Raw genomic sequence first — 14,648 nt, forward strand, 5'->3', positions numbered from 1 at the left:
ACAAATGACAAAATTCTTGATTTAATGGGCAAGAGAAGTTGCTAGATTATGTATGAAAGATGAATTTAAATTTGAACTACTATGTACTCCCTCTGTCCCAATTTATATGACTCACTTTCCTTTTTAGTCAGTTTCAAAAAGAATGACACATTTTTATATAAAGTAACAATCAAACTATAAAATATCTATTTTACCCTTAATGAAATGATCTACAGCCACACAAATTTCTATCATTCATTTAGGACCACAAGTTTTAAAAGTCTTCCTTTCTTTCTTAAATTTCATGCCGAGTCAAAGTACCTCATATAAAATGGGACGGAGGGAGTAAGATATAAGAAAGAAAAAGAGAAAAAGGAGAGAAATAAATTACAGATCATGCCCCCGTTTTAGTTTAGGCCTAATTTCCCTCCAACCCTCTTTAGTTTAGGCCTTATTCCTATTTTAAAACTAGTAGTAGTAAATGCTGTATGTTTCATCTACATTTTCGTAATAGTACATTCATTCTCTCATAATCGTGAATACCACGAGCCTCTGGAGTACCTCTATCAAGAAAATACAGGACCAAAGTGCACTTCCAATGATCAACAAAATACTGGTCCACCATATATAGCACCTAACAAACTTCAAGAGCCACCACTCAATTGAAAAGTCAAAAGCACAAGATTTGCAGATTTCAGTATCAAATTAAATTTTATTGATTATGATGGTGTGGGAGGATTTAGTACACTTTCATTAGCACACCAGAGCACGATCACAATATCAAAAATGATTTTTAACGTTAATTAATCAACGACAATTAGCATTCTTTATAAATGTTCCTAAAGCCTATAGCAACATTGGATTCAATGGCGTCAATTAAGTAATGTCAATAAAAGATTTAATACTCTTTATTAATGTATATATTTATTCCGTTAGCATCAAGAGTTAGTTCATTGTATAAATAACAAAAATACATAAAAATCAGAAGATAAAGTGACTAACCTGGTCCCATTTGGAATTAAAGAATTTGGCATTTGTAACATTCAATCACAGCCATAACGGCATAATCAGCTACAAGCTAGGGTATCCAATAGATAATATACAAATTACAATTACTAGGAAAAAGAATAGACAGAAATTTCATGTCATCCTTTTTTTCGATTGATATCGTGTATACTTGCTTTAGCATTCGACTAATTAAAATTCATGCCTCTAAAGCAAAGGGGACTCACGTTTGAGAGAGTGGGTGCACGTGCATTTATTAACTTATGAATATAAACATATATATAGTTTTGGATTCGCCTCTGTCCCTATCATAAATGATTCCATTCTAGAGCAGAAGCGTCATTTTTTTTAGACTAATTAAAAAAAGTGTGTCACGTAAATTGAAACACGATAGTACTACATTACTATTGCAATCTAGTTTGGGCACTTGCTCTTATAACGAAATCGACCTTTTTCTAGTTGAAGGAGATGCTTTTGCCATTTTGTTTTCAAGGACAACAAGTGGCCTATGTTCTATATTGATAGAGACTGCCAGCATGGAACTAGCTCTCTAAGTTTCCAAAAGCCATGCACCCTCCAAATATTTCATAGTGACATTATATTTCTTTTTTATGATTGTGGTCTTCGGGCCAAATTTCTCGCACCTTGATTAATTCCACGAGATATATGTCACCTCCAACTAGCAGCTAGTACCAGGTAACTCTGTCCATCAAGGCTAGGATAGATGGAAAGAATCACCTAGTTCTTTTTGTCTCCGCTGAAAATTAAACCCGAGACCTCATGGTTTTCAACCATTTCATTGATTACTAGGTATTTTCACTTTATTTCTTCATATAAAATTTTGAAACCATGTGAAAATCTCTATCAACAACAATCTATCTACCTTTATAAAGGTTGGAGTAAGGTTGCATATACACCACTTTTACATAGACTTCACTTGTAAAATTTTACTAGGTATGTTGTTACAAATATTATGACATGTTTAATATCACGAATTCTACAATCACACAATTATTCTAACATATTTAAAACCATAAATCTTCCTAGTATTTTAAACTTTAGTTTTGAATTAAACTAGGTGATATAAATAGAGTGACATCTTTCAACCACCTTTGGTTTTTGCTATCCTATTCAAGATCAGAACACACAAATTGTCAAAAATGGTGTTCTGGATTTTAGCACACTACACTAGTACCCTAAAGTTTAGTCCTTATGGAAGTTCATTGCATAAAGAGCAAAAGTATATTAAATCAGAATATTAGGCATGTGTAGCTTTCCAATTTCAACCATACTTTTTTCTGCACCCAAACACTAAATCCACTTACACATTATAACATATTCAGTAATAAGTGGGGTCTGAAACCTTATATCTACCTTTATAGGGTAAAGGTTGTTTCCGATAGATCAGCTCAATAAAATCATTTTCCATAACATGATTTGAAAATAAAAATGTTGCAAGTCCACTAACTTACAACAACATACCCAGTATAATCTCATAGAGGAGCCTGGAATCTTATCCCAACCTTTATAAAGTAGAGAGGTGATTTCCAATAGACATTCAGCAACCTTATCGCTACCTTTATAGAGTAAAGGTTGTTTCCGATAGACATTCAGCTCAACAAAATCACTTTCCATAACATGATTTGAAAAAAATGTTACGAGTTCACTAACTTACAACAACAAATCCGGTAAAATCTCATAAATGGAGTCTGGAACCTTATCCCTACCTTTATGAGGTAGAGAGGTTGTTTCCGATAGACATTCAGCTCAAGAAAATCATTTTTCTGAAATGATTTGAAAGAAATGTTTTGTATCCACTAACTTATTAGACAAAAAGAAGTGGTTAACACAACTAGTGTATACTAGGCCAAGAAAGCATCAAACAGATAAATTTACTATGGGAATCAATAAGGAGAAGTATAGACAAAACTAAAGAGCTGTCTTAAAAAGGTCTTTGAGAGATATCATATCATACTCATCATAGATAACATAGTTCAAAAAAAGATGCATAATAGGGAATAAAATGACAGTCGTTTGAAGCCCTTTCATCAGGCAACAAACACTCGAAGACTAAGCACATTGAGATTGAAGCCCTTTGGACGGCTCATAAGAGCACGGGAAAACCCAAAGGGACTAGCAATTTCTTTGAAAACGACAAAAACATCCCCTTGACTCGATAACTTCTTAGAACTAACAAACAAGTAGAACTCGATTAAGGAAAATCACAGTCTCGAGCATCTAGTTAACTGATTCTTGAGACAGACAACTCTTTTGACGCTTAGTACTAATACTACCAAAACATAAACTCATCACCTAGCTGCAAAATTATGGGCATGCTATATTGAGGGGTGTTCCATTCGTCCGTGGAGCATCATCCATCCAAGAAAAGGATTCATTGTAGCCATCGAAATTGAAGTCATCAAAATCAGGCAAACCAGTAGGCAATTGCTCATCACCCTCGATTAGACAAACCGGAGGGTCCTCAAAATCATTGACAACAAACTCATCCAAATGCTGATTGAAATCATCAGCGCCAATGAGGAACGACTCGAGCTCCAAATCAAGGTCCATACTTTCTCCAATTTGAGACAGAGGTAGAGTTTCCTCCATTATAGCCAACTCAGGTACTTTTTGTTCAACAACATTAGCCTCCAAAGGCGTAACATTGCTCGCCTTTTCATTATTGTTTAGGCCATTAAGTCTTAAAATTGGAGCAGACGCGGATACAGAAGTTAAAGTATCCAATTCAAGAACTGATGATGATGACAAGGAGTGTGAAGTACGTGATACCGAGCTTTCTGCATAGTCCTCTGAGACACCACTAGCAACATTTTGGCTTTGATTTTGGTACTCAGAGACCATTGAACCAGAACTCACCTTGGACACATTTGTGCTACTATTCTTCGCCCTAGTTTCAAATTCAAGACGTTTCAATTCGTAAGCTCGAGAAGCTTCCACAGCAGTATTATAAGTACCCAACCAAACCCGTCTGCCTTTAAACGGATCACGAATTTCAGCAGCCCATTTTCCCCATTTTCGTTGACGAACACCTTTGTATTTCGATAATAAACCCCCTGCTGGCCTTGGTTGAATCAGGGGTTTAACTAAACCCTCTTTCTTTGTTTTTTTCTCTCCATTGTTACTATCTTGAAATGAACATTCAGTCTCAGAGGCTTTTGTAAGATTAAAAGAGTTGCCAATCTGCAACTTAATCTCTCTAACGAAACGCTTATACCTCGAATCATCGATCCTCTCATCATCCGAGGAATCATCAGTAGCATCAGGATCATTACAAACAATCCTAATTTTCCTCACTAATCTGTTTGTATCAACTTTGTTCTTCATGTTTCTACCAAGATTCTCAAATTTTGATGACAAAGGCTTAAGCATAACCTCAATATTAGCAAAAATTTGTTCTTTAAAAAAGGAAAATTCAAAATTTCTAAAAAATAAAAGGAAAAAACAGGGAAAAAGTTGTAAAGATTACACTTTTTGTATCAAGTAAGTGGCGTTCTCAACAGCAAAATAAGATGTAAAAATTGCTTTATATGAAATCCCTCAAAAAATACAGCTCCAGAACAATTCCTGAAAAAAAAAAAAGAAGCAAAACCCCACAATAGATCAGCTTCCAAAAGCACCAACAAAAAAACCCCCACAATTCAACATACTTTTACGACCATCAACTATTAATTGAGTGACCATACGAGAAATCGAACAAAAATACTACCAAGGGTTTAAGATAAGTAAAATTGTACCTTTTGGGCCTCAAACCCATCGATAAAATTGGGGAAAATTGCACGCAGACAACCAAGAAAAGTGAAGAAACTGAAAACCAGAGCTTTAATGGTGCTCCAAATTCGATCACAGCTAAATGAAACCTTGCCGACATAAATTTCTCAAAACCCACTATTTTTTCTTTGTTAATTTGGTGTTCTTGGTCCAAAAAAGTGAGCAAAAAGGGAGTAAAGTGGATGAGATATTCCTATTTATAGAAAGAAAAAGGATTAGGAATCAATGGTCAGAATTACTACGGAGTATTAATTTTTTTCAGAATCAGACAAAAGATTTTGCTAAGTTTTTTAATAATCAGAATTTTGTAGAAATGAAACACAATAAAGAAGTGCTGAAAAGAATAGAGATGTGTTGTCCCCTCCTAGTGGCAATGGAGTGTCACTGTTAGGTGGCTGCTTATTTCTGATTTTGTTTCAGACAATATTTGGCAATTGGCACACAATCTCAATAGTACAAGAGAGTCGAGTGCGAAGGATAAAATCAAATAGTTTTCTAATTAAATTATGATATTATTTTGATTGGTAAGTTTGGAATAATATATTTTAAAATTAATAATTAGTATTGAGATAAGTTATTTTTTATCTGGATAGAATAGTAATATGGTATTAAAATTATCTCGGAATAATTTGGTGAATTACGTATTTTTAATTATATATTATTTTAATTGATTAGTTAAAAGTTTGTATTTTATATGTAAATTAAAATGAAGATAACTTTCATATTTTACAATTTAAGACTTAATATGTGCTTAAATGAAGTGAAATAAATTATAAAGGCATAATACATAAATATGTCATTTAACTTGGCATCCACTTACATTTATGTCATCTAATTTTGAGTGTGCACAAGCAAACAATTAAACATTTGTAAAGTTCATCAAATAAACACATGCATCTTACGTGGAATTCCACATGACAATTTGAGTCCTACGAGGTGTCCTACGTGTATTATGTCACGTAGGATTCATGTATTTGCTTATTTGACTTTATACAAGTGTAAGTGTCTGGTTGTGCAGATCCAAAGTTGGAAGGTATAAATGTGAAATGAGACCAAGTTAAAGGTTTACTTGTGCAGACCACCACCCCCCTCTTTCTCTCTGTCTCCTCTCTACTCCCTCCGGTTGTTCCTCTCTTGATCGTCTCTCTCCTCCCTTTCTATTCGACTGCTTGAAAATTGGGGATATTACTGACACAAATTTGGCGAGAGATTTGTATCAAGTTAGAAATGGTGGAGACCTCTCTTCTTTCTTTTCTGCTCTTCGATTTCATATTCAGACTCTCAGTATTTCTGAATGAGGGGGAGTTACAATATTGTATCAATCATATTCTAAAAGAGTATATAACACATGATATAAATGTATACAAATGATACAGATGTATACACTTGATATAACTATATTTATATTGATACACTTGATACAAAGTGAATACATAAGGAACATATAACCTTGATATAATTGTTTTTGTTAATACAACTTGATATAATTCGTTGATACAGGGTGAATACACAGGAAACAATATATTTGATACAATTTTTATTGTTTGATACAATCTAATACAACTTAGATACAATTGTATTTAATTATATTCATTTATATACAATCTCTCTCTCTCAAATTGTGCTCGCATCTCTCCTCCTAACATGTATTTGAATTAGCTCCCTACGCTATATTAAAAGTATTTTCTTAAAATTATTGTTGTATTAATTATCTTTTGAGGGGAAAAAACCTTAGACACGTACAATTATTGGGCATGGTCAGTCCAAAGCCTTCCCTTTCATAAAGGTTGGTGTAGGCCAATACATAATGTGGGCTACACTATTAAATAATTTGATTTCTACCAATGGCTGCCAAGTGCCAATAACGTGACATACAATATATCTCCAATAAATACATAAAAAGATTCAATGCTTGAAATTATTAATTGAGTGACTTATTTTTGCTCCCTAGAAGAGTACATAAAATGACCAGGTTAAGTGTAATAAAAAAGCAGTGAAAGATGGACCTAAATTTATTTATATGTGATGAAGAATGGGCATACTGAAAGTTTTTGGAGAAATTTGGTTGGGTGACCTTTACAGTGTAGTAGGTATAGTTAGCAGGCGTTTGGCCGTGTGATATCATATCATGATACGAAATCGTGAAATGAAATTAGTGTTTGGACATGCGATTTCATGTTGATTATATCTCATGATTTCATATCATGAGATGGAATCCCATATTCTCTAAAAATCATGATTTGGGAATTTCATATCATGATTTTGAGATTTTTTTTAAATATAAAAATTGACCCACAAGTTTATATTTTGTTAAAACAACCTCATATTTATATCTACTAACCATTTATTTCATATTTAAATAAAATTTATAATAACATCACTACATTTTAAAATTTATTAGTCTCACCAACATAAAATTTATTATTACTTTAAATTTGGTGAATATAAATGATAAAGTAGGAATTGATTTGGTGAATCTGAATAAGAACGGAGGGAGTAATACTTTTTTGGTTTTTCATAATAAAAAAAACTTCTCTCTCGGCTACATATGAAAATGTTTAAAGCAATTCAATATGAAAAAGGACAAAATTGGTGATGTATGTTTGATAATCATTACTTCCAATACGTTTGATTTTAACACGAAATTAATGCATTGAAAATGTGTAATTGCACACAAGTGAAACAAGACATGAACCATTATGATATTGACACACACAAGTGAAAGTTGACGTAGCTTGTATAGTGTTACATAATTATTTGCGAGAATACCAAAGGAGTGATGAAATATTTATGGTCTATGAGCATGAAAATATAGTTGCAAATGATATTGACCAACAAATGGCTCAAACTAACAATGTTTGTTCATTTTCTCGGTCATATGATCGAGAAATGCAAGTTCAACGTGAGGAGATTGTACGTACTATGTAGGAGGATTATGTTAAAGATTAGGACACTACAATTTATTTTCAATTTTTTTATTGAATTAAAGTTAGATGAAACGGTCACTTAAGTGGAGAACAAATAGCTTTGTAATAATTTATCATGCGATTTTATAAATTTATGTTTATTTGGTAAGATTGAATAAACAATTTGGGTTAGTTTAATAGTTTTGCAACTTATGAGATTCTTATGTTTATGAGGAAATATACAACACAAAAATTTCATATCGCATGTCCTAACAAAACTCAATTTCAACTTATGATTTCATATCGTGATTTCCATATCGCATGGCCAAACGGGCCCTTAAATGACTTTTGTGTTATATGTTATAACTTACAAATAAAAGAAACGTGATTTTATTAGATAATTTCAATTAATAATGAAGTTCTTTTGTGTGTTATAAATAAAAGAAATATGATTTTACTAGATAATATCGATTAAAAATGAAGTTTTTGTACAAATTGCTCTTATTTTGGGATGGCCTTTGATTTTTATTTCTACTACTTATTTAATGAAAATTTGTGAGTCAAAACATCCTTATTTATGACCTAATTTCATAAGGCATAAGTTTAGAGAGCTATTATCTTATCCACATAAGTTATATAAGAATTAAGTTATATAGCATAAGTTGTGTAGTATTTAATTCAATCAACATAAATTTAGAAAATATTGCCATAAGTTTTGGAAATAGGATAAGGTACACCTTTTTAACATAAGTGAATCTAGGATTTCAACAACATGGTACACCACTAAAAAAAGAAGCAAAAAGTGTATTAAAATGGAAATTCATCTCTAGTCCTCTAGGCTAAGAACTCAACTATCAACCAAGTATACCATTTAGCCTTCTTATAGCATGAATTAGCAGATAATATTATTACCAATGTTATAAAAAATATATATACATAAAATACTTGGTTTCATGGAGAGACCACAGGTTCACGTGTCTCATATTTTAGGCTAGAAATTTGCTACTGGTCTCTTACAACATAACTTTGTTGGTTCTGTAAACTGAACTTATATATGCCTTTATCGATATAACTTGAACTAAGTTATCCCTTGTACAATACAATTTGTGGGTTCTGAAACTGATCGAAATATTGAATGACATTTTTGATGAGTAATAGACTCTAAAAGAAATTTATTAAAATACCTTAATCAATCTTCTCATATGATAAATAATGTAGAATTTTTTAAAGAGTCCGACTAGCATAGCTTATTTGTATGCTCCTTTTCATTAATAAACTTGAAGACCTACTAAGTACTAATATAGGACATAGGCAATTAATTCACACATTTTGGTTCACATTTTCCAGGACATAATAAAATTCTTCCCTAAAGGCAATTCCAGTCCATGAATATCCATCATCATACTCTTTCTCTTATCAACTTCATCATCCAAATTGTTTATGTACTTGTGTTCTGTTGTGCTATACTTCACTCTTGAAGCATCTTCGATCGGTTGTCCATCGACGTTTATTTCAAAAGCTCCATCAGTATTATTGGTGCCTAAAACTATAACCTTCTCAATGAACCATCCTTTATCCAATGCAAACTTACTTTCTTGAACTTCTGACCACAACTTCATTGTTCCATTACTTGCTGTTGCATGGAAATCGATATACGTTGAGTGCCCGTTTCCAAGTTTCATCTCAGGAAGCTCATCATCGTCGAGGAAAAGATTTCCTTTAGCTTCTATGTCATTTGTCCCCGATGGTAAGGTGACTACAAGGGTAAAAGGTGTCGTTCTAGCTTCTTTTGATATCATCCCACCGCGTTGCATTGGTATGATGGTGTTTTGGTAGACATGTACATTGACCACATTTAGAGGCGCGTCTAATGTGAGGTAATGTAGGTCTTTTGTGACAATTGCTTGTGTCATATCGAATAAATTGTACCACGTACCAGGGGGAAACAGAGCTTTCACCTCTGTTTTCCCCTGATCTAACACTGGTGAGACCATGACACTGCTTCCTACAAGGAATTGAGTGCTCACGTCGTAAAGTTCTGGTAGAGTTGGGAAAGAGAAGAAGAGGGGACGAGCAATTGGCGCACCAGTAGTATGTGCCTCGTAGTTCAAAGTATAGAAATATGGCAGTAACTTGTACCTCATTCCTAAAGCATTTCGCGCAGATTCAGCCACACTCTCCCATTGGTAAAGCTCTTGTCTTGGTGAATAGTAGTTCGCGTGATCCCTTGAGAATGGATAGAACGCGCCAACTTCAATCCAACGATTGCAAAGCTCCTCCGTTGGTGCTGGATAGAATCCACATATATCAGCACCAACCATAGGAACACCAAACAATCCAAAATTCAACACTGTAGTTATTGAATACCTCAAATCATCCCAAGTTCCTCTGTTATCCCCTGTCCAATGTGCAGCATAATGCCCCGAACCAACAAATGTGGAACGAGACAATATAAAAGGACGCTTCCCCTCGAGTCCTTGAAGTGCCTTATGAGTTGCAATGGACTGAGACAACCCGTAAATGCTATGAGCATCATATTCCTTAACTCCATTATAATGAACCGCGCTAGTCGCTATGGTTTTGTAACCAATTGGTGCTTGTATTCCACTAGCATTAATCTTATAAGGCGGATCATCCCATCTAGTATTCGTTATGTTTTTGCAATCCAGGCAACATATCCAACCAGGACCGGTGCCAGTAGGACATATCCTGCCTTCAGGGATTGTACACAAACCCGAACAAAAGTTAGAAACTTCATTCATATCAATCCAGAGTCCATCCACAGGCACAAGTTCGCGAAACCTCCTGATTTCATCACCCCACCACTCAACAGTCTTCGGATTCAGAAAGTCCGGAAAATTGACAGCACCAGGCCAAACTTGAGCTAAATAAGGCTTGCCTTCATATTTGATGAAAACATCATTAGCTATACCTCTTTGGTAAACACCATAAGTGTTGTTAACGCCGATTCCAGGATCAACGATGACAATGTACTTCATGCCACGAGCATGAATTTTGTCCAAGAAAGCTAGCAAATTCGGACGAGGATAGTTAACAGGATTGAGAGTGAAATCTTTTTTACCATCCATATGATCATCATCATTCCAGATAACATCAAGAGGGATTTTGGCTTTGTTGTAGTTCTCAACAACATCTTCAATTACTGATAAATTGTGGTAACCCCATCTACATTGATGGAATCCTGTAGCAATCACAACAAGGAGATGTATACAATGAGTTATTAACAACATTTACCAAACATTAATAGTTATTCACTTTCAAAGTTAAAAGGTGAGTAACTTGTTATAACAGGTTAAACTATATTGATACAACGAAGAAAAGATCAAGTGTTATAAGTCCTAACACCGAAATAAAGAAATAACTTTTCGTGAGGTAAAGTTCATATATTCATATCGTAATATCTTACACATTAGCTGTTAAATTAAAGAACATGTGCCCAAAAGGCATAACTCTAGTTTTTGAACACTATAATAAATTTTGAAAAATACTACCAAACTTATGTAACATAACTTAATTCCTATGTAATTTATGCTGAGGAAATTATGTTTGAATAGATAAGGATATATTAATCCATAATTTTTTATTAGATGATTAATATAGGTAAAAATTAAAAACCCGTCAATTTTGAGGATAAAAATAAAAGATCACCCCAAAATAAAGACAAGTCTTACAAAAATTTATTAATATCTACTACTTAGACCTACTTAAATGTGGGCTCTGTAGAGATACCTTTATGTAAATTATTAAAGCCCTTAAAGTGGAAGACATTTCATAGTGCATTATTATGATTAGCCAAAGTGGCAAAGAAAAAAAAAAGATGCCTACAATCTTTCCACTTATGTAAAATAGAAATAATCGAGATTCTATCGAATACAACTTTTCTATTTTTTAGAGTAGGAATAAGATTGTGTACATCATAAATCTAACTTTTTCTAGACTTTATTGGTGAGATTATTGAGATTATTCACGATCCTAATAACTCAATTCATTGACTATCTAAATTTTATCTTATTAATAAGGGTTCGATTTCTATGTTGTGATTTCGTTACCTATTTTTCTTTCTCCTACCTACCCCGATATAATTAAAAAAATACGTAACAAAATTTTATTAAAGGAAATAAATAACACCAATAGACAAAAATTAATTAAGAGTATTTTTGTTTTGTACATAACACGGGTTCTAACTTATTCAAATTTATTCTAATAGAAAAACAGAGACAAAATTTATATAAAGGCCACTCACGGGTTCTAATCAAGACAAAATATAAAACTTACAAATATTCTCCCACCGCCTTTATTTCCAGCCAATAATCAAGACAAATTCAAAATTTAAATATTACGATTTACGAATAATGATTGTGTATTTGATAATTTTGTAATGGGGAGAAAAAGAGCTAAACTGAGATGGAAGGCAAAAATAAAAGGACAAAGAACGTACAGTCTTTTTTTTTTTTTTTTTTTTTACCGTGGTTTCCGGGCGTCGCTTTGCGAACCCGACTAACTGTACCCACCGGGTCCCTCTGTTTCAAGGCGGGTCCACCACGGTTAGTTCCACGGGGCCCTGGAGACGCGGCCGGTTTGTAATGCCTCCAGTGGCCCTGCTGGGGCTCGAACCGGCGACCTGAAGGACTTTGTCCCAGGCCTTTACCAGCTGAGCTACCCCTCAGGGTTAAAGAACGTACAGTCAGACCTTTATATAACAATCATTTCTATAATAACATTTTATTACAAGTCTTATAAAAGTTTAATTTTTTAAAAACGACTTTCATGTCATGTTATATATTCTTTATAGCAATATCTTGCTATAGCAATCAAAAAATGTTCAAACAAACAATGTTGTTATTAAGAAAATTGACTATAATTTGGGAGATGTACCAATAAAACAAACAAATATCAAAGATTGTTACAATAAATACAAGACAAAATACATAAATATGTTCTTTAATCTAATTTCATATGTCATTTACGCCCTTCAACTTTGCGTGTGAACAAATAGATATACGTGTCTTACATAATATAAAATAAATTTATGTCATATAAGACGATGTGTTGTCTATTTATATACGCTCAAGACTGAAAGACATAAATATCAGCTAAGATCAAATTAAACGACATGTTCATGTATTATCTCTAAATACAAATACATTAAAGAAGATGAGAGAACATCAAACTTACCAAAAGACCAATAAGGCATTGGAGCAGGCCTTCCTATGAATGAAGTATATTGATCAATAACATCAAGTGGTGTGGGCCCAGAAAAGAAGTAAAAGTCCAAAACACCCCCAATCACTTTGTATGTTAAAGAATCTCCCTTGTAAAACACATCCATCCCATTGCTATTTAGTAACAAAACAACATGAGCATTTGCAACTCCATTCACATTCCTCAAATCCATATACATAGGGTGTGATCCATACAAATCCATATTCAAATTAATAGCTGGTTGATCAGTTGTATACAAAGTGTAAGGGTCATTTGGGTAAATTTTAATACCATGGGGTTGTGTATTTTCACCTAGACCATATAAAGAAGCATTTTGGGGCAATTTTGTTGATATTTCAAGATATTGATCTTTAAAAACCAAATTGTTATATGAGTCTGAATCATCAAAGCTTGAATTGAAAAGGGTCTCTCCATTTGATTTTCTTTTCACAGAAAAACTAAAAGGGTCATTTTTGTAATTGAATATTAACTCATTTCCGGAATATTCTGACTCTGCTACTACTGATGAAAAAAGATTCTTTCTTGATTCACCACCAACATTTTGTTTCAATGATGGGGGTGTGTTTCTTTGTAGTAAGTTGTAAGGAACTTCCCATCTTTGCTCTTTTGCGTCAGTTATATGAACCCTCAAACGATTATCCGTCTCATGCCTGGATAATAACCACAAAATTAACACAAGGATTCAAAAAAAAAAAAAAAAATCAAGAATGATGTTCATGCCTGAATTATAATCACAAAATTGACACATTCATTTTTTTTCTTTCAAGAATGATGTTCATGTTTGGATTTTAATTACTCCACAAAATTAACATAAATATTCAAAAAAAAAAGGAATCAAGAATGATTTTCATGCCTAGATAATAATCACAAAATTGACACAAAGTCAAATTATTTTCTTCAAGAATGATCTTCATGTCTAGATAACAATCACAAACTCAACATAAAGATTCAATTATATTTTTCAAGAATGATGTTCATCATGCAAGTCTAAGAAATGATTTATTTATTTATTTATTTGAGTCATGAAAAAAGGGAAAAACTTACTTAACATAGAGCTTCAAATGAGGAATATCTAGCCCATAAATAATGTTCTTCTCCTTGACTTGGAGGAGACCTATAAGGCCTCCATCTTGTGATTTTTCTATGGAGATCAACTTGTAACCTTGGCCAATCTTGGTTTGTGTTGTGGAGACAAAATCAACACCAACAATACATAGAATCAAGATTAATAAAGAAGTAAGAGAATAAGGTGATAAGAAGGAAGAGGAAAACATGATTTTGGAAGTGAAAGAATCAACTAGCAATAGTGAATCTTTTGAGGTTTTTGGGACTTATATATAAGGCAAATATTTTTTTGCACTATTTGTGTATTTTAACTTTAACTTATTATAGAGTAATAGATAATATATCTTATTTTTTAGGTTACTAATTTACCTTTTATGGATGTTACCTATCGTGGTTAACTTGGTAATCTATTGAAAAAAAATAAAAAATGATCTAAATAGTCGTCCACTTAATTGTTTAAGCTAATAATATCTGATAGATGTATAGTATAAATCATTACTAGAAATAACAGTTTTCTTTATCATCAATCAGTCGAGAATTTGTATTATATATAAAATATGATTTTCTCACTCATTCTTCTCTGAAGAAATTATGGTGAGAAACTTCTCATTGATTCAATCAAATTATATATCGATGAAAATATCTACTGAATATTTTTCA

General features: G+C 32.9%; 2 protein-coding genes across 2 annotated transcripts; both read right to left on the reverse strand.

Annotated features, from left to right (window-relative positions):
- Positions 1-2,865: 2,865 nt before the first annotated feature.
- Positions 2,866-5,008, reverse strand: LOC125813440 (ethylene-responsive transcription factor ERF119-like). The gene is made up of 2 exons (XM_049492944.1): positions 4,740-5,008; positions 2,866-4,569 (listed from the first exon to the last, which is right to left on the reverse strand). Exon 2 carries the CDS (start codon positions 4,372-4,374, stop codon positions 3,310-3,312), a length of 1,065 nt encoding a protein of 354 aa, XP_049348901.1. The 5' UTR covers positions 4,375-4,569; positions 4,740-5,008; the 3' UTR covers positions 2,866-3,309.
- Positions 5,009-9,006: 3,998 nt separating this feature from the next.
- Positions 9,007-14,245, reverse strand: LOC125813409 (alpha-xylosidase 1-like). The gene is made up of 3 exons (XM_049492913.1): positions 13,968-14,245; positions 12,876-13,573; positions 9,007-10,881 (listed from the first exon to the last, which is right to left on the reverse strand). Exons 1-3 carry the CDS (start codon positions 14,195-14,197, stop codon positions 9,014-9,016), a joined length of 2,796 nt encoding a protein of 931 aa, XP_049348870.1. The 5' UTR covers positions 14,198-14,245; the 3' UTR covers positions 9,007-9,013.
- Between the last annotated feature and the right edge of the window lie 403 nt (positions 14,246-14,648).

Source organism: Solanum verrucosum, unplaced genomic scaffold (genome assembly GCF_900185275.1).
Source record: "Solanum verrucosum unplaced genomic scaffold, falcon-dt-bn FXZP01000203.1, whole genome shotgun sequence".
NCBI lineage: Eukaryota > Viridiplantae > Streptophyta > Magnoliopsida > Solanales > Solanaceae > Solanum > Solanum verrucosum.